Raw genomic sequence first — 20,066 nt, 5'->3', positions numbered from 1 at the left:
TGCACTGGGCGGAATTATTTACAGGGCAGAGATGTGGATGAACCATTCTGTTGCTGGGGGTGGGTGTGCTAGGACTGGGTTGAACCATTTTGAAAGGGGGAGGGAGTTCAACCATCCCATCCCTTCCCATTTAGGCTCAGGAGGAGGAAACATGGAGACAATGATAAATCTTTCAGTCTAGGTGTATGGGAGCAACTGGGCTGAACTACTCAAGATAAGAGAACAGGAGGGAGAGTGGATTAGAGATGGAACCCAGGAGTCCTGGCACCTGACTCCTAGTCTCCGGGCTCTAACACACTAAACCTCACTGCCCTCCCAGAACTGGGACAGAACCCAGGAGTCCTGATTCCCAGCCCCTCGCCACCCCCTCCGAACCCACTGGACATGTCAAACCTTACATTATGTATACGTTTTTCTCTTGTTAATTGATAGATGATAACTATAACCTAAGTAGATTTGTTTACCCTGATTCTGAGGCAGCTGGATAGCACATCAGTTTCTTTGGGGCTCTGGGAACATTTAATGTCCAAATCAGACCATTTTTCACCAACAGAAGTTGGTCCAATACTATATGTTACCTTGTCTCATGTTTCAACCAGTTAGTTTTGTGAAGAGAGGGTAGGATACTTCATATGTTTGACCAGGATTCATGGCTTCTATTCCCAGGATCATCCCAGCCCCGCCAGCATGATGGCACATGCGAGGTCATACCACACTGAGTGGCAGAACGGACCATTTTTAGGAGCATGCTGTCCCATTCCTGCTGGCATGACAGTGCCTGCGAGGTCACGCCACATGTGGGGAGGGTGGTGTGCTCTTTAAGAGCCAGAGGGGGTGGAATCACATTCCCCAGCTGACACCGCAGTCCCCATACTGGATGAGGGACGAACCTCTTAAAAAGAGGCCTGCCCGGGCATGTGGCCTCCCTGAGATGGAGTTCCTCTGGGCAGCATCCACTGTCTCTTTAGACGCCTTTAAGGAGTGGCGGGCGTTGTCGGCGGTTCTCTGCTTGGCATCCCTCCTCCAGATCCCTGATGTTCAACCTTTGACCCTCACTCCTGTCCCTGTTGCCCCCCTAGCGCTTGCTCCCCGGCTGCGCTTTCGTGGTTCCTCCCCCTAAAACACCTGGCCCGGCCTAGCACCCGCAGACAGCACAGCAAGGACAGGAGTCCTGGCTCCCAGCCCCCCTCCCAGAGCTGGGGACAGAACCCAGGAGTCCTGGCTCCCAGCTCCCAGTGCGGGGAACAGATGGGGGTAGCATGGTGGCGTTTGCTTTGGTGCGACAGTCGTGCGATGGGGCCTTGGGGTGCCGCCTGCCCTATGAGCTTCCCCCTGTGTTTGGCATGACAGGGAGGGACCCCCCAGGCTGGGCCTGGCTTGGAGAAGGGGACTCCCTGCCCCCAATCAGCAGCCCCCGCTTCCATGGAGGACTGAACCACATCATTGGTGTTAAGGGGCTTATCTAGCCACACAACAGTGCGTCTCTACTGCTCCGCGGCTCTCTGGGCGCTCCATGGTGCCGCGAAAGCCACTCTGGGCTGGGCGCTTCCGGCACTCGATAGTCAGGCTGGGCCGTCCCGCGCAGGCGCAGTGGTGAGGTTTCCCAGCTGCTGGCCGGGACTGCATGTGAGCGCTGGGCGCGGTGACCGGCCATGCCGAAGGGGGGGAAGCAGCCGCCGCGGCCGCCGCAGGAAGAGTGGATCGGGGATGGGGAGCAGAAGGTTGGGGAGGCCGCAGGTGAGCAGGCCGGACTGGACCTGGGGGGGACCGGGCCTGGGGTGGGGGGACTGGTCCATGGGGGGGTATACAGGTCCGGGGGGGATTGGGGCGGGGGGTGGTTGGACCGGGCTGGGGAGGGGAGGGGCACAGAGAACCGGGGGGGACTGGGTTGGGGGGTGGGGGGAGTGCAGTGGGCGGAAGTACTGGGTAGGACTGGTCTGGGGGGGCGGGGACAGTACTGGATGGGACTGTGGTGTGGGGGGGGGGGGGGGTTAGAACCTGGCCAAGGAGGGCTGGGCTGGGCTGGAGTGGAATAAAAGCTGAGGGACTGAATTGGGCCAAAGCAGGGGGAGAAGGGGCTGGACCCTAAGCTGGCTAAAGTGGGGGGTGAGATGTGGGGGAAGAGACCCTGGAGGGAAGTGGGGGGGAAGTGGAAAGGAAGTTAATGACGAAGAGACTGGCGGGAGGAGGAGTCCTGGGGCTGGGCTAGATGGGGAGGAGCTGAGCTGGAACCGAAGCTGGATTATTTGGGGGGAGGGGGGTTGGGTCTGAACCAGGTGAGACACTGGGGTGAACCATTGGTTTCAGAGTAGCAGCCGTGTTAGTCTGTATCTGCAAAAAGAACAGGAGTACTTGTGGCACCTTGGAGACTAACAAATTTATTTGAGCATAAGCTTTCGTGGGCTACAGCCCACTTCTTCGGATGCATAGAAGAAACTTCGGAACATATATTGAGGAGATATATATACACATACAGAGAGCATGAAAAGGTGGGAATTGTCTTACCAACTCTGAGGCCAATTAAGTAAGAGGAAAAAAAACTTTTGAAGTGAACCAGGCTCAGAAGGAGGGAGCAATGGGATGAACTAGGCTCAGCCAGGGCTGATCTGGACTAAGGTGGGGGTGGAGGACAAGAGGTGCCCACACATCCACCCACGAGAACTGCCCCAGGTGGGACCCAGCCGGGCCTGTGCAGTGGAGGGAGTGGCTGTGGATAGAGAGGTCTGGGAGCCAGGACTCCTGGGTTCTATTCCCAGCTCACCATCGGGAGTGGGGTCTAATGGATTAGAGCGGAGGGGCTGGGAACTAGGACTTCTGGGTTCTCTCCCACCTGCCTGGATTAATCTCTCCTGACTTGTTTCAGACAAAGTGGTGAAAAAGGGCAAGAAGGACAAAAAGACCAAGAAGTCGGTAAGAAGTGGGACTGAGCCAGGCCATGCTGGGGGAGGTGTGAGCTCTGGTACAGGAGCCTAGTGGGCAGGGCATTGAGCTTTAACTCAGGAGACCTCGGTTCTACACCCACCCTGCTGTGTGACTTGAGTTAAATCACTTCTCTTTGTGCCTTAATATCTCCTCCCACCATATAGCTAGTTACATGGACTGTCTTTCATTGTGTGTCTGGGCAGCGCTTGGCACAACGGGGCCCTGATCTCAGCTGGGGCAGGGACTGTCTCTCCCTGTGTGTCTGTGCAGCGCCCGGCACAACGGGGCCCTGATCTCAGCTGGGGCAGGGACTGTCTCTCCCTGTGTGTCTGTGCAGCGCCCGGCACAACGGGGCCGTGATCTCAGCTGGGGCAGGGACTGTCTCTCACTGTGTGTCTGTGCAGCATCTGGCCATGATCTCAGCTGGGGTTTGTCAGTACTAAAAATGGGGACGAGTAGCTGAGTCTCTCAGATCTCACTGCTTGGGGACAGGCAAAGGAAGGTGGCTGTATCTCCCATAGCACAGTGCAATCTCCCATTGCCGGGGGGCAGGGGCGGGGGGAGTGAAACGGGGAATGGTCACCAGCTAGAGTGCCCTTCCCTCACCACTAGGGGCAGGGAGACTCCTGGGGGGGGAGGGGGAAGGAGGTAGGAAGCAGAGCTCTAATCTATCCCTGCTGCCCTCCCCAGTTCTTTGAGGAGTTGGCCGTGGAAGAAAAACAAGTCAGCGAGCAGCAGGCTGTCATTAAAGAGAAGGAGCAGCAGCAGCAACAGGTGAGCAGCTAAAGCAGGGGTTCTCAAACTGGGGGTCGGGACCCCTCAGGGGATCACGAGGTTATTACGTGGGGAGTCGCTAGGTTATTATATGGGGAGGTCGCGAGCTGTCAGCCTCCACCCCAAACCCCGCTTTGCATCCAGGATTTATAATGATGTTAAATATTTAAACACGTGTTTTTAATTTATAAGGGGGGTCGCACTCAGAGGCTTGCTATGTGAAAGGGGTCACCAGTACAAAAGTTTGAGAACCACTGAGCTAAAGGAACTCCCCCGGAGGGCTGCTGGATGTTATTGTAGGACCTACAATAACTATGCTGCTAGAAAGGGATGCCTTGCTTAACCAGGGCTCCCCCCCCCCCCAGGTTCTCACGGGCTGTGTGCAAGGGAGATATGACCCCCCCACGTCTCATCTCTGTCTCCCCCACCCCAGCTTCAACAACAGAAAAAGAAACGAGAAAAGAAGAAAGACAAGAAGAAGAAGGAGGCAGAGGAGGATGAGGAAGAGCACCAGCTGATCGAGAAGCTGAAGAAGCTGTCGGCTCCGGGCAGCGATGAGGATGAGGAAGGTGAGACAGGATGAGGCTGGGGGCCAGGACTCCTGGGTTCCATTCCCAGGTCTGGTAAGGGAGTGAGCGCTAACTGTTAGGGTGGGGGTGGGACCTGGAGGTCAGGACTCCTGGGTTCCATACCCCCAAGTAATTAATCTGGACAGCTGGCAGGAGCTCAACTTGCCACACTTCCACGCCCTGGAATATGGTGATTGTTTTTGGTGTGTGAGGGGTTAACGTGGTGGGTAACGCCTGGTGCAGGGGGGCAGGTAGACAGCGGCTGTGGTGCCATCTCTGGGGTATAAAAAGCGGCACCATTCTGCCAGTGAGCCCAGAGGGGGGCCCTCTCCAATCCCTCCTGAGACCTGCCCCATAGGATGAGAAGCACAGGCCTCTCTTCTCCATGGCCTGCCTTTTCCTAGCCCCTGCCCCATTGCACTAGCCCCTTGGCTCCAGCCCCTACCCCAGGAGAGCCCAGCCCCACGTGCGTCAGCAGGGAGCTAGAGGATGACAACCCACCAGGAAGCCCTCTCCCTCCCATCCCAGATCTCCCAAGGTGCTGGAGGACCAAGAGCTCTATGGGGGTAGCTCCCCATGGAGGGAGCAGTTGCGTCTCCATTCCATTGATCCCTAAAGTCCTTCTCTCGTTTCCTTTCCAGTGACTGTTCCCATCACCAAAGGTGGCAAGAAGAAGGTGAGACTAGGCTGGAAGGAGCCATAGGGCTCAGGAGAGCTCTCTAGACTTGGGCTGCAAGGGGCCCTACACAAGGGAATGGGCTGTAACTGGGGGTGGGCTGGAAGGAGCCCTAGGGGTTGCTGTGTAGACTCGGACTGTGCAGGGCTCTGCGCTGGGGAACGGGCTGTAGGGGACAGTCCTGCCCCGGTCGAGATTGGACCTGATGGAGCATCTACTTGAGGAATAGGTTGTAGGGGGGTGATCCTGCCCTGGATTTCTCTGGGGGGCTCTGGTGAGGGGGAGAGAGGAAATGTCCACTCTTTGCTAACGACCTTGGCTTTACCTTCCCCTAGGGAGGGAATGTGTTTGCCGCCCTGAGCCAGGAGCAGAGTGAGGAAGAGGAGGAGGAGGAGGAGGAAGAAGAGACGCCAAGACCTGCCAAACCCAACAAGAACAAGATTAACAAGGTTAGGTCGCTCGGACGAAAACTAGCACAGAGTGGGAGTGGGGACATCTTCTAGTGGGTTAGAGCAGTGGTGGGAGGGGTGGGGGTCAGGACCCCTGGGTTCTATCCCCAGCTCTGAGGGGAGTGGGGCCTAGTGGTTAGAGCAGGGAGGGCTGGGAATCAGGACTTGTGGGTTCTATCTATTCCTAGCTCCGGGGGGGGGGAGAGGGCTAGTGGTTAGAATAGGGAGCCTGGAAGGCAGAACTCCTGGATTCCCAGATCTATTGGAGGACAAGGAAATGGGGGAATAGCCCCTCCCAACAGCCTGGGGGATCATCCCCTCCCCCCCAAGGGAGGGTCCGGGAGCCCCCTGTGCTGGAGATATTCCGTACCAGACTTGGCCGGAGTCCAGGGGGATTAGACTGTGGGGGTCGCTCCTCCCCTGGTGGTGGGGTAACTCTTCCAGTGCCAAGTTGTGGGGCTGACACGTTGCCCCCTGCAGGCCCCACCTGATGACAAAGAGGCGAAGCAGCCAGGGAAGAAGTTGACAAAGGATGACAAGCCAAAGGGAAAACAGGTCAGTCTCCCATTGCCCCCATGTTGCGTGGTTCCCATTGGTCTTAACCGGGACGGTCATGGCTGGGTCTGGCATGGATTGGAGCCAAGACTCCTGGGTTCTATCCCAGCTCTGGGAGTGGAGTGGGGAGCAGTGGGGGCTGGGAATCAGGAGGCCTGGGTTCTATTCCGAGTTCTGAGAGGAGAGTGGGGCGGGGGGGCTGGGAGCCAGGACTCCTGGGTTCTATCCCCAGCTCTTGGAGGGAATTGGGGTCCAGTGGGTTGGGGGGGCGGGGGGGAAGGGAGTGGCTGGGAGTCCCATGTGGCAGAATAGCTTAGCCAACCAGCTGCATTATGAGTTTTGGCTCCGCTGGCCAGGGATCTAATCGGGGCAGTGGGGCGGGGATGCTGGGCTGGGTCAGGTACACTCAGAGACGCCACGTCTCACCGGGCCAGGATTTGCTCTGTGCTCTCAGCAGGAAGAAGAGGACGATAAAAAGAGGAAGAGCAAGAAAAACGAGAAGAACAAAGGGAGGCAGCAGGTGCGAAGCTGGCATTTACAAGATTCAGCAGGATTGGCACGTGGAAACCAGTGCCCCAGGGCTGCACTAGGGGGCGCTGTGCTGCAGGGAGCAGGATGGGGGCTCCGTAGGGGGCGCTGTCCCCTCGCAGCCAATGCTGGCCCAAGGCCCCAGCGCTGCACTAGGGGGCGTTGTGCTGAACAATGTGTATCTGGTGTTAGGAACTGAGGTTATTGACTTCATCCAACCCTGCTGTCTCTAAATGCTCTTGTTTCTCCCACGGCTCCCAGGGAGGAGGATCAGGCTTTGCTGTTCTGGCCCAGAGCGAGGAAGAGGAGGAGAGTGAAGAGGAACTCAAAGGCAAAGCAAGCAAGGTGGGCAAGAGGAGTACTGGGCGTGTGGTGTCTAGTGGGTTAGAGCACGTGGGGCTGGGAGCCAGGACTCCTGGGTTCTATCCCCAGCGCTGGGAGAGAGGGGTGTCTAGTGGTTAGAGCAGGAGGGGCTTGGAGTCGGGGGGACTGGGAATCAGGACTCCTGGGTTTTAGCCCCAGCTCTGGGAGGAGAGTGGGTCTAGTGGTTAGAGCAGGAGGGGCTGGGAATCAGGACTCCTGGGTTCTATCCCCATCAGGCAGAATGGCCCAACTAGCATTATGGGGGTTGGCTTCCAATGAATACTCTGGAATTGACCCCCATCGGTCTGATGTGGCGCAGTGCAAAGGGAGGCCAGCATACCAGGCTAGATGGGCCCTTTCGTCTGATCCAGGCAGGGAGGTGTGATACCGGGCTGGATGGGTCTATTGGGGTGATCTGGGGTCCCGGGGAGGAAGGGGGGGCGGGATACTGGTTAGCTGAGTGTCCTGAACTCCTTCGCAATCCTCCTTCCAGACTGTGAATAAACAGACGGAATCCGGTGAAGCTGGGAAAAAAACAAAAGGAAAAAAGAATCAACCAGCCCAAGTGAGTGTTCATGGGGGGCTCCCTGCTACTGGTGGACACTAGGGGGCGCTGTACTGCAGGGACCAGGTGGCGGGCTCAGTAGGGAGCATTCTCCCCTCATAGTCAGTGCTGGCCCCAATGCCCCAGTGTGGCGCTAGGGGGCGCTATGCTGCACAAAGAGTCTCTGTGCAATATCGCTGTGGCCAGTACCCAGCTGCCCCACCCCAGAGCTGGCTGCATTTTGGCGCTGGGAGAGCGGTCCCTGCTCATTGTGGTTGGATGAGCTGGCTTCTGTTCTGCTGCAGAATAAATTTGCTGCTCTGGAGTCCGAGGAGGAGGAGTTGGAGGAAGATGAGGAGGAGCCAGAGAAGAGCAAGGAGAAGCCCAAACGAGGCAGCGAGCCCGTAAGACAAGCCTCTCGGCGGCGGGGGTGGGTTTGCTCTGATCAAACCAAACCGCATTAATTGGGCTGGCCCAGGTGTGAGACAACTTGGTGGGTTCTCAGCTCATCTCCCAGCATCCAGCTGGCCCCCAGTCCCGCACGGGCAACCTCAGCAGAGAGGCCCAGGGTGAACGGCCATGGAGCCGACCTCCCCTCTGCCCCCTGGAAGGGGATCGCTGCAGAAGTAGGGCTGAGGCATATCAGAAGGGGATGAGGCTGTGGAACTGGGACCCAGGACTCCTGGGTTCTATCCCTGGCTCTAGGAGGGGAGTGGGGTCTAGTGGTTGGGTGGGATGCTGGGCTCCCGGACTTTTGGGTTCTATCCCTGGCTCTGGGCGGAAGGTGATATTGGTAACCAGCCTCCTGTGGTTGGTACAGCAGTCGGAGGAGGATGAGGAGGACGAGGGGGAGAAGAAGGACGATGACCCCTATGCTCATCTCAGCAAGAAAGAGAGAAAGAAGCTCAAGAAGCAGGTGAGCTCTGGGTGGGAGGATCCTTCCTGGAGGGGGCGGAGCTTCTGCCAAACAAGCTCCTCCAACCCCTTGTGTGTGGTGATCACCTCCCTCCAGTGGGGTGGCTCCCAGCTGTCTATAGCCGCACTTCTTGTTCACATGCCAGTGTTCCCGGGATCCTTTGCAGCCATCCAGTTGGTACTGAAGCATCATAGGAATTGCTTGCGGGGGGAGGAGAGGCTGTTAACTAATGTGGATCCATTTTGAGGGAGTCCCCCACCCCCAGAGCGAGTCCTGGCCCGATAGGCTCCCCACTGGGGCACCCATCTAGCTGGGCATGATGGCCCCCAGGCAGGCTGGGTACTGGCGGGGACGGCCCCTTGGCCGGGGCATCACCTCAGGCTCTCCCGCAGCTGGAGTTCGAGCGGCAGGTGGCAACGCTGAAGGCGGCCAATGCGGCGGAGAACGACTTCTCGGTGTCTCAGGCGGAGATGTCCTCACGCCAGGCCATGCTGGAGAATGCCTCCGACATCAAGGTACCTCCCCCACCCCCGAGTTTATTTGGAGTGTGTGTGTGTGTGTGTGTGTACACACACACACACACACACACACACACACACACACACACACACACACACACACACCCATATGGTCAGCAGTTGGTGTTTCCCGCTGTCATGCCTTCCCTTGTCTTCCTTTCAGCAGCCACGTGGAAGGGGTTAATGTCCCATAATTCCACCCCCTTCTTTTCCCTCTCCTTCTCCCCCTCTCCCCTCCCACGTTGATGGAGTTGGTATTTCCCACTACAAGGAGGACCAGCAACAGCATGGAAGGGGTTAAGCCCCTCCCTTCCCTCCATTGGTGGGTCTGGGTTGTGGCATGCTGCAGGGGTTGGGTGGGAGATTGAGTTGAACCATGTGGTAAGAGGGGGATGGGAGTGGATCACACCACCTGATGGGGGTGTGAGGAGTGGACGGGGGGGCAGGTTGTACCATGAGATGGCGGGGCCATTGGTCGTGGCGGCGGAGGACATAAAGTGGATTATACCATCTGGCAAGGATATAGAGTGGGTGGCATAGTTATATGGGAGAGGGAGTGGGTCATATTATCTGGGATTGCAGGGAGTGGGTTATGCCATCTGAAGGGGGGGTTGCACAATGGGAGAGGAAATGGGTTGTACCAAGAGGTGGTCATGGGGACCATTAGGTGGAGGGAGGGTCATACCATGAGATGGCAGGGGTCTTCTGGGGGGAGATGACTCCCCCAATGATGGGTCATACCATTTGACACATCTGGCAGTGGGGAGGGTTGTACTATCTTGTCCTGATCTCTCTCCTGTGCGGTTACAGCTGGAGAAATTCAGCATCTCAGCTCACGGCAAGGAGCTCTTCGTCAATGCGGACCTGTACATTGTGGCCGGGCGCCGGTACGGCCTGGTGGGACCCAACGGGTAGGTACATGGATGGATCCCTCCCAGGGATGCTCTCCCCTCGCGGTTAGGGCTACCCCCGTGTGACGCTAGGGGGCGCTGTGCTGCAGCCTCCCCTTTGCTTCCTCCCTTCCGGCTTCACCCTTTCTTTCCCTCCCCCTTTGTAGGAAGGGCAAAACCACCTTGCTGAAGCACATCGCAAACCGGGCCCTGAGCATCCCCCCTAACATTGATGTGCTGCTGTGTGAGCAAGGTAAGCGGTGGCTGGGGGGAGCCAGGACTCCTGGGTTCTTTCCCTGGTTCTGGGAGAGGAGTGGGGCCTAGTGGTTAGAGCAGGGGAGGCTGGGAGCCAGGACTCCAGGGTTCTCTCCCTGCCTCTGGGAGGAGGGAGTGGGGGCTAGTGGCTAGAGCAAGGAACCTTGCACTCACTGAGTCCTCTTCCGCCCCTACCTCCCCACCCCCAGAGGTGATAGCGGATGAGACCCCCGCAGTCCAGGCGGTGCTCAAGGCTGACACCAAGCGGCTGAAGCTGCTGGAGGAGGAGAAGCGGCTGCAGGCTCTGCTGGAGAAAGGGGACGACAGCGTGGCTGAGCAGTTGGAAAAGGTACTGGGTGGTGGGGGAAGGGAGATAGCTGGGGGGGCGGGGGGCTAAGGGGGGGCAGGCGTGCAGGGGGATGAAGGAGGGTTGTAGTAGTGTGGGGGAGCAGAGAGTGGGCAAGGGGGTAAAGCATGGGGGCAGTTGAGGGGTCTGGGGAGGGGGGAAATGGAGGGGGCCAGGGGATGTAGAGGAGGAGGCTCTAGCGTCAGGAGGAAGCGAAGGCTTCCCGGTGAATCCGCCCGTCTCCCCCTCCGCAGGTGTATGAGGAGCTCCGGGCCACGGGGGCGGCCGCGGCGGAGGCCAAAGCCCGGCGCATTCTGGCCGGTCTGGGCTTCAACCCTGAGATGCAGAACCGGCAGACCAAGAAGTTCTCGGGCGGCTGGCGCATGAGAGTGTCTCTGGCCAGGTGAGGCTGGCAGGGGTGGGGGCAGCATAATGGGTCTGGGATCCCACATGTGCTGACCTGGGTGAGTCCATGCAGTAGATCGGTTGGCGAAGGGGGGGGTGTCACACACCACCCATACACACACACACTGGGTCTGCTGGTGGCTGGCCTGAGACCTGATAGCTCATTACACCCAGATGGGAACGATCCAATCTGGAACTGGGGCCCCCTAGAGGGGAAAGGCCCTGTGTCCCATTCCCTGCTCCCCCTAATCCGGCCAGTCCTGCAAGGAGCCACTAGGGGGCACCACTCACCCACCCCATCTCCTTCAGGGCCTTGTTCATGGAGCCGACGTTGCTGATGCTGGACGAACCCACCAACCACCTGGATCTCAACGCCGTCATCTGGCTCAACAAGTGAGTGCCCAGCCCTGGAGAAACCCTTCCCCTCAGTGCCGGGGCCCCCTGGCTCGGATCAGCAGCTGCCACCGCTGGGAGGGAGCCCATTCAGCAAGCAGCGACTGAACGGGGGGTGGACCCAGGAATCCCACACAACTGGGACTCTGGGTGGGGGAATTCTGCTCAGCCCCTTGTGGTGGGGCGAGGGGTCTCGCTGACTGTCAGAGGTAGATGGGGGGGCGGGATAGGGGGCAGGAGTCAGGTGGGTTATAAGCTGTGTTGGGGGAGGGGTTTCCTATTGTGGCAGGGGATGATCAGGATTGGGGGATGGCAGGAAATTCCCTTATTGGGGAGAGGGCAGGATTTGGACTGTGGGGGGCGGCGTTTGGATTCTTGGGGTCAGGGCCGGGGTTTGAATAAGAGGCAGGGTTTGGGCTCTGGGGGTTTCCCCTATGGGGCAGGGGTCTCAGCAGAGGGCCAGGATTTGGACTGGCTGGGATTTCCCCCCTGGTGGGGCGACAGGGAGGGTGCACAGGGCCCAGTGTGTGGGGGGCTGTCAGAGGAGAGAGCCCCCATTTGTAGATTCCCCCCATTGCTGGGCTAAGTGAGGCTGCCCAACATCCCACCATGGGGTGTACGTTGGGTGTTCTAGCTCTGTCCCCTCCCCCTTGGCCGGGGTGTCCCTCCTAGCTGCGGATCAGGGTCTGTCCGTCTGTCTGATTCTCCTCTGTCTGTCCCCCGTTCACCTCCCCAGCTACCTGCAGACGTGGAAGAAAACTCTCCTCATCGTCTCCCACGACCAAGGCTTCCTGGACGACGTCTGCACTGACATCATCCACTTGGACATGCAAAAACTCTTCTACTACCGGGGCAACTACAGTGAGTTGGGGGAGCAGCTGGGGCAACTACAGTGAGGGGGAGGAAGAGGAGGTAGGGGAACTGTATGAATGGGGACTGGGGCAATTGCGGGGACTGATCTGCCCAGGGTGGGGATTAAGGGGGGGTTGGGTCACCCAGAGATCTGAGCCCATCTGGAGGCTGGTTTGCCCCTAGGTCTCCCTCCAGGGGTAGGTTTTGTGGGTTGATGGTGCAACATGGGAGTTGTAGTTCAGTTGCCCCATACCTATGGACTGGGCTCCTTGGCCAAACTGTTTCCCATGATGCATCTCTCCCACTGAACTGCCAAATTGCATCATGGGAGCCCTGTGTCATAGTACTTCATGGGAGATGTAGTCCAGCCAGGGAGCTCAGCCCAGAGCAGAGAATGAGAGCATGAGGTGCCTGAACTACAAGTCCCATGAGGTGCCGCAGGGGCATGTGAGAACCCCAAGTTTTCCATTGGCTGAAAACCCCGTTTCCCCCCCCCCCCCCCCAAAACAGAGTTTTGATGGGAAATTTTTGACTAGCCTGAATGGTGAGCTTCCTCCACAGGCCTCATCCTCTAGTTCTAGGAGTTGAGATCACTTTGTTTACATCCAGAGGGTCCCAGGTTCAATCCCCCAGGCAGGAAGCGGGGCAGGGAGGGGAAGTGGCATTTCCCTGTGTCTGCACAGAGAGCTTTGGTGGCCGAGTGGGAAGACAAACCCGGATCTTCCCCGGTTCCAGAGCAGCGCCCTAACTACAACCCCTCACCCCCTCTCTGCTGCAGTGACCTTCAAGAAGATGTACCAGCAGAAGCAGAAAGAGCTGCTCAAACAGTACGAGAAACAGGAGAAGAAACTGAAAGACCTCAAGGCTGGCGGGAAGTCGACGAAACAGGCGGTCAGTCCTGAGATCCAGCCCCAGGGCAGTGGGGACTGGCTGGTTTGCAGGTTGGGGAATAGGATATGGGGCCTTTCCCCTCTAGGAGGCCACTGGCTTCAATCCAGCTTTCCTACCTTGAATTTAGCCCCATCATGATGACTCAGGGAACTCACTGCTGCAGGATTTTACTGAATTAAGAATCTCTTTCCCAACAACAATGGGGTTAACGCTCACCCCTCGCGCTGAGGGGTGGCAGCTGAGCCCCAGCTGGGTGTCTCATGAAAATTAGCCCTTCCTTGCCATGGGGCTGTACTGCCCCTTGAGGTACAGTGTGGTGGATTGTACTTCCTTGGAGTCTGGAGCTAGGGGGTACCAAGTTAGATGGGCCTCCTGATCTGATGAGCTGGATTAGATGGGCACATGGGTTTGATCTGGGGTGACAGGGAGGGAGGCGGGACACCGGGCTGGATGGGTTCATTGGTCTGTCGCTCTGTTCGTCTCCAGGAGAAGCAAACCAAGGAGGCCCTGACACGAAAGCAGCAGAAATGCCGCAAGAAAAACCTGGATGAAGAAGCTAACGAGGCCCCCGAGCTGCTGAAGAGGCCCAGGGAATACACGGTGAAATTCACCTTCCCCAACCCGCCGTCGCTCAGCCCCCCGATTCTGGGCCTGCACGGTATGTCCCCACACCGCGTCGGGGGCCTTCGCAGGGGTGCTGACCCCAATGCCCCGGCATGACGCTAGTGGGCGCTGTGGCATTATTAGAACTCCCCTAGGGCGTGAACCCTGCTGTCCTGGCCAAATCCCCTCCCCACAACCCACGTCCATTCTGCCTCCCACCCTGTGGCCACAATTGAACACCGGCTTCCCCTTCACTTCCTGCCCCAAACTGTTGGGTGACATTGCGGTGCGCCTGTTCTCCAGCCACCCCACCCCAGAGGTGGCTGCATTTCAGCGCCGGATGAGCAATCCCTGTGCATCGTCACTATGTGGCTGTTCCCCAGCCGCCCCGCCCCAGAGGTGGCTGCATTTCAGCACCGGGTGAGCGCTTCCTTTTCATCCTCTGGGGATACAGGATGCTGAGGAGTTTTCTTTCCGACCCCGGTTTCCCAGGGGCCCCAGAGCTGAGTGGTGCATTATGGGCAGGTCCCCCTGGAGCGCTGTCCAGCAGTTGTGCGCCCGCACCCCTCACCCTCCTCCCTGCCCCTTCTCTGCAGGTGTCGTGTTTGGCTACGAGGGACAGCAGCTGCTGTTCAAGAGTCTGGATTTTGGGATAGACATGGAGTCTAGAAGTAAGTGACCGGCCGGTGTTTGAGAGACCCTACAATAACAAACTGACCTGCGCACAGCCCCAAAACTCCCTCTGCCTGCAGCCCCAATGACGCTACAAACCAGGGTGTACAGGCTGCACCTGTGGGCAAGACCCTATAATAACCTCACCCAGTAACTCGATGATGATGAACTAGTCGGTGCAGCCACAGCGCTCCTGAGAGACCCTACAATAACAAACCTGCACACAGCCCCAACACCCCTACGACAATGAATTGGACTGTTCAGCCCCAGGAAAGACCCTACAGTAACAGTCAGTCTGCACAACCCCCCCTAGCACCTCTGAGAGACCTTACAATAACAAACCAGCCTGTGCAGCCCCTTAGCAACCCCAAGAAGACCCTACAATAACACACTAGCATGCCTGAGAGACCTTACAATAACAAACCAGCCCGTGCAGACCCTGTAGCATCCCGAGAGATCTGACGTTAACGAAGCGGCCCTCGTAGCACCCCCGAGAGATCCTACAATAACAAGCTCCCACACACAGTCGTGGGGTGGGTAGCGGGGAGTCCAATGCTAATGAATCAGTCCCGTGCTAACCCACCAGCCTCCTGGTCTGGTTGAGTCACTGATGGCTGCTCTCTCTCCGTCTCTCAGTCTGCATCGTGGGGCCGAACGGCGTAGGGAAGAGCACACTGCTGCTGTTGCTGACGGGGAAGCTCACACCGGTAAGGGGCCCTTCCCGAAACCCCCGAATCCAGACTCAACCCAAACTCGTCCAATTCTGTTCTGCCTCTGTGTGTCTTCAATTGGGGACAGGATTCCCCTTCCCTCCTGTCCTAAACTGCTGTGCAGCTCTTCCCCAGCTGCCCCACCCCAGAGGTGGCTGCATTTCAGTGCTGGGCGAGGGCTTGCTGTGTGCTGTTAACACACTAGAGGGCAGAGGAAAGTAGTATCCATTAACCCCTTTCTCTTCTCCTTTCAGACAAGAGGGGAGATGAGGAAAAACCACAGACTAGTAAGTAATGACGGGACCCAAATGCTGAGGTTTGTGTGGGTAGGGGAGCCCATGACTGGGACCGCAGAGGACTGCGAGTCAGGACTGGGGGGCACTGACAGAGCTGGGGGGCACCCAGGGCTGGGATAGCAGGGGGCTGCGCATTGGGGGCACTGGCAGAGCTGGGCGGGGGGAGCCCAGGGCTGGGATAGCAGGGGACTGCAGGATGCAATTGAGGAGCACCAGCAGAGCCGGGGTGCGACAGGGAGGGGGAACCAGCAGCAAGGGGGTGGTGCTTTGGGTGGTGACTCTGCCCCTTTCTCTCTTCCCCGTAGAAAATCGGCTTCTTTAACCAGCAATACGCCGACCAGCTGAACATGCAGGAGACGGCGACCGAGTACCTGCAGCGCAACTTCAACCTGCCCTACCAGGACGCCCGCAAGTGCCTGGGGCGCTTTGGCCTTGAGAGCCACGCCCACACCATCCAGATCTGCAAGCTCTCCGGTACCGGGGGAGGGGGCAGGGCTGCGGGGGCCTCGGTGGGGGGTCTAGGGAAGGCTTGGGGTTGAATATACAGAGTAAGCGGCAGGGTCTGGAGAAGTGGGGGGGCACCCAGGGGAGGTGGGGGTTGAGGCCGGGGCTTATGTTGGGGGAGGGGAGAGGGTCAGGGTCTGGGCAACCAGGAGAGGTGGGGGGCACGGGAGGGGGGAGGGCACCCAGCAGCTTAGGTTGGAGGTGGGAAGGGCTTGGCTGTCCGGGGTGAGGGATGATGCAGACAAGTGGGGAGAGGGCTCCCCTGTCTCATCCCTCACCCTGCCCCACTCTCTCTCTTCCCCCAAGGAGGCCAGAAGGCTCGTGTGGTGTTTGCCGAGCTGGCCTGCAGGGAGCCCGACGTCCTCATTCTGGTGAGTGTCTCTGGGGCAAGGGGTGGGACAGGGCCCTGGAGAGCACCAGGCCCCGTAGGTTAGAGTAGGGGGCTGGGAGCCAGGACTCCTGGGTTCTATCCCCAGCTCTGGGAGGGGAGTGGAGTCCAGTGGGTTAGAACAGGGGGGTGCTGGGAGTCAGGACTCCTGGGTTCTCTCTGGGATCTGCCCCTTCGCCATCTCAGCCCATTGTCTCTTCCGCAGGACGAACCTACCAATAACCTGGACATCGAGTCCATCGATGCCCTGGCTGACGCCATCAATGAGTACAAAGGGGGTGAGTGACGCCAGCGGGTGCTTGGACCGGGCTGGATGGGCCCATTGCCCTGGTGGGGAGGGAATTCCAGGCTGGAACGGCCCATTGGTCTGGTCCAAGGGTGGGGAGAAGGAATTCTGGGCCAGAAGGGTCTGTTGGTCTGGTCCAGGGCTGGGACTGGGATGGGAATTCCAGGCAGGATGGGTCCATTGGTCTGCTCCGCAGGGAAGGGAGGGAATACGAGGCTGGATGGGCCCCATTGGTCTGTTCCGAGGGGAAGAGGTTGGTTATTTAGGGATAAAAACCACGTCCTATAATGCCCCTCACTGAGTGACACCACTCCACAAAAGGGCCTGCACAAACTACCCAGCATGCATTTTCCTGGGCGATACCCTCAAACATATGCCCCATCTCCCACCTCTTGGAATGGGGGATCCCCCTGCTCCCATAACCCCCCCTTCCCCTTGCAGCCGTCATCATTGTGAGCCACGATGCCCGGCTGATCACGGAGACCAATTGCCAGCTGTGGGTGGTGGAGGAGCAGAGCGTCGAGCAGATTGACGGCGACTTCGATGACTACAAGCGCGAGGTGCTGGAGGCCCTGGGCGAGGTCATCATCAACCGGCCCCGCGAGTGAGGCAGGGGTGGAGCATCCCAAAGCTCCTCCCCCCCCATGATGGACTCTCCATTCACCCGCCTGCCCCTTTGCAGCAGGACTTTTGTGCAGCTGGATAGCGGAGGAGGCGTGGCTATAATGATGGGGTGGGGCGTGGCTTTGGGGATGGGGCTAAACCTGTGAAGGTGGGGTGCTTTTTTTTGCCACCCGCTTCCTTTCTGGGAAGGGCCACCGGTTATTTATATGAAGGGGGGGGGGGGGATGTTTGTATTGGAATGGTCTATTCTGGGCCAGGCGGGGAGGGGCCTGTGCCCCATTGCTGGACTCTTCTCACCCCCCCAGCTGCTCCGAGGATGGTTTGAGCCTCCTTCTGCTTCTGTGTGACAGGATTCCATTAAAAAAGGAAGGAAAAAAGTGGCTGGTGGTGGCTTTGATTGTGCGGGGGGTGGGGATTCATCATGGCCGGCGAGGTTGGGAGCAGAGGGTGTCTGTCTGGCCCACTCACTCCTTCAAGGGGGCAGAGGGGAGCTGGGGCCATTTCTGCCCACGTGGCTGGTGGGGAGGGGGCGTTGGGAGCGGGGTGCCTGCCCTGCTGGAGGCTGGGCTGAGTCCCCACAACTCGTGACAAACATGGGGCAAAAGGTTGACTGGGATGGGTCCATCTGTGTTACTGCCACAGAGAGGGAAAGGCTGAACCATGTAGAACAGGGTGCAGGGTTTGGCACTCGCACCTCTCTCTCGCTTGCAACCTCAGGTACCACAGCAGCATGGGCCCAGTGGGGGTCTGATCAGCAGCTCCACCACGTGGCAAACTTGTGCCAGCAACGGGCAGTTCAGGCCACCTCTCTGGCTGCAGGCTTACAGCAGTGTTGATGAGGAAGGGAAAAGACACATCGGTTGGGGGACTAAGTCATGTCCCATGTGGGGGTTGGGATTTTGCTGCAGCAAGCGGAGGGGTCCTTTGGGTCCTCTTAGACCTGCTCTGCTCAGGTGAAGGTGGGCCCAGGTGGGGGAGGCTGCCAGACAGTAGCCAATTTTTCCTCCCTCGAGTCTCTTTAAGAATCCCCAAAAGGAATGGGGGGGGGGGGAAGGAGTATAGGCTAGCCCACCCACCTCATTTCATACCCCCCCTTAGGCCTAGTTTCGGACATACTGGTATATGGTCATGGAGCTCTGGCTTGACGCTGTTGTTCTTAACGAGGCTTGTGTGTTTGGGCTAAGCTGGGGGTCCGGCTCTCCCCTTTCAGACCTTTTCCAGTCCACAGGGTTGCTATGGTGTAGTCTAATGAACTTGCTGCCTACGGGGGCCTCGATTAGGGTAAAATCAGAGGCCCAATTCTCAACTGGCTGGAGCAGAGCCCAGCCTGCCAGTGCAGAAAGGCCCCTGTATCCTGCTCCCTAAATCAGGGACTCTCCACCGTTCCAGGCTACTGTACCCCTAAGTTTCATCTCACTTAAAAATGGCTTGCTCACAAAATCAGATGCAAGTGTCACAGCCCCTAGTACTGAAAAATTGCTCTCGTATTTTTACCATATAATTATAAATTAAACTGGAATATAAAGATTGTTCTTAGTGCAGGGGATAGAGCAGTATAAAGTCATTGTATGAAAATTTAGTTTGTACTCCCTTGCCTAGTGCTTTTTTATGGAGCCTGTTGTAAAACTAGGCCAATATCTAGATGAGTTGATGTACCCCATGGAAGACCTGAGTGCACCCACAGGGGTGTGTCTGCCTGGTTGGGAACCATGGCCTTAAGTGAACCAGTCCCTGGGAGCTGAGCCCAGGCTGGGGCAAGTGTAGACACCCCCCTTGTCCCCCACCTGCTTCCCCCTGCCAGCACATTAGCCTGGTGCCCTCAGAGTCGCAGTCCCCATGTTCAGCTCTGCCAGGCCGATTCAGCCCTCCCTTGTTGCATCCTTCTGTTACCCTGCATCTGTTGGGAGCGTGTCTGTTCCTTCAGCTGCTCTCCTTTAGCACAGGCTGGGCCATGGTCGGCCCTTGATTCTAGTACATCCCAGTGAGCTGATGCTGCATGGGGTGGGGCTCAGCATTAGCTATTAAATGCTCCGTGGATCAGCAAAAGCAGCAGGGGTGGGGAAAACAGAGCTGAAGGTGACTGCAGCAGGGTCTCTAGGTGCTAGATATGGCAAGGATGAGTCAAGGCTGGAAGTGACCTTGTTTTTGGGTCCGTTTTCCCCCTGACCCCATCCAGGCCCTGTCAGTGAACATGATTCACTGCAAGGTAGTTAAGGATGGCCAAGTCATCGTTGGTCGGTTTCAGACTCAACACCCCCTGATGTGAACAAGGTGAGGGGGCTGAGTTGTTCATCTCAGACCTGTTTATTACAGGCCCCTGTAGCAGCCCATCAAGTCCCATTTACCAGTTGCACTGTCAACAGTAGGTTTCAGGATTAACATCTGGCAAGTTGAATGGTCGGTATAGGAGATTGGCTCATTGAGCACTGTACAGCTGTCCTACCTGGTCCACTTGTGAAAACTCTGAAACCTACTGATGGTTGCTGGGCAAACAGATCACTGAGGTGATTGGAAAGGGGGACATCAGACCGTGAGTCTGTTGGCCATTGTACAAGCAGCTGTTGTGGCTCAAGGCACCTGTGGAAGCTTCTCTGCAGCCATAAAAGGGCTGGCAGGGGCCAATCAGGTGCACTATTCCACCAGCATGGTGTGGTGCTCGTTCTGATCACTCAGTGCCAGTTCCTCTACCCTGGCCTCCAGCCTGCTGGGGGGAAGCAGCAACACAGAATCCTGCTGCCCAGGAGGGAAGGGATTAAACCTCAGACTCTGACCCCCCCCCCCCCCACCTGCAATTTCTTAGAGCAACCCATGCAGCAGGAGGTGCTCACCACCCCTCCCTCCAGCAATGACTGCACAGGGCCCCTTTTTAAAAAGCAAACAAAAAACAAATTCCATCCTGTGGCATCATACTGACACCTAGCAAGATTGGAGCTTTTAGGTCCCCCACCCAGCCCTCTGCCACTTGAGCTACCAGTGTAACTGATACCAGTAGTAGGTTGTCATCCTCTCTATAGCCTAGCACCAGAAGGCCAGGAGATGCTTTGCAGGTGGGTTTTAGAGCTAGTTGCTGATCGTATAGTGAGCCTCTGGATCTCGGCTCTATTCCTGGCCTGGAGGGGAGTGTGTCATAGCAGGCA

The 20,066-nt window shown here is 57.8% G+C and overlaps 1 protein-coding gene across 1 annotated transcript; it reads left to right on the top strand.

Moving 5' to 3' along the window:
- Positions 1–1,598: 1,598 nt before the first annotated feature.
- On the top strand, positions 1,599–16,913 carry ABCF1 (ATP binding cassette subfamily F member 1). Its single transcript, XM_065415100.1, has 28 exons — positions 1,599–1,737; positions 2,864–2,910; positions 3,613–3,696; positions 4,130–4,265; positions 4,907–4,941; positions 5,277–5,390; positions 5,871–5,945; positions 6,400–6,465; positions 6,735–6,818; positions 7,330–7,401; positions 7,686–7,784; positions 8,201–8,296; positions 8,689–8,811; positions 9,625–9,725; positions 9,872–9,957; positions 10,169–10,308; positions 10,560–10,708; positions 11,020–11,103; positions 11,840–11,964; positions 12,734–12,846; positions 13,333–13,504; positions 14,046–14,120; positions 14,758–14,828; positions 15,086–15,118; positions 15,433–15,601; positions 15,938–16,002; positions 16,225–16,297; positions 16,747–16,913. The coding sequence occupies exons 1-28, from the start codon at positions 1,653–1,655 to the stop codon at positions 16,911–16,913; spliced, it is 2,739 nt and encodes a 912-aa protein (XP_065271172.1). The 5' UTR covers positions 1,599–1,652.
- Positions 16,914–20,066: the final 3,153 nt, after the last annotated feature.

Source organism: Emys orbicularis, chromosome 13, assembly GCF_028017835.1.
Source record: "Emys orbicularis isolate rEmyOrb1 chromosome 13, rEmyOrb1.hap1, whole genome shotgun sequence".
Lineage (NCBI taxonomy): Eukaryota > Metazoa > Chordata > Testudines > Emydidae > Emys > Emys orbicularis.
This window is presented reverse-complemented; position numbering and strand designations above follow the sequence as displayed.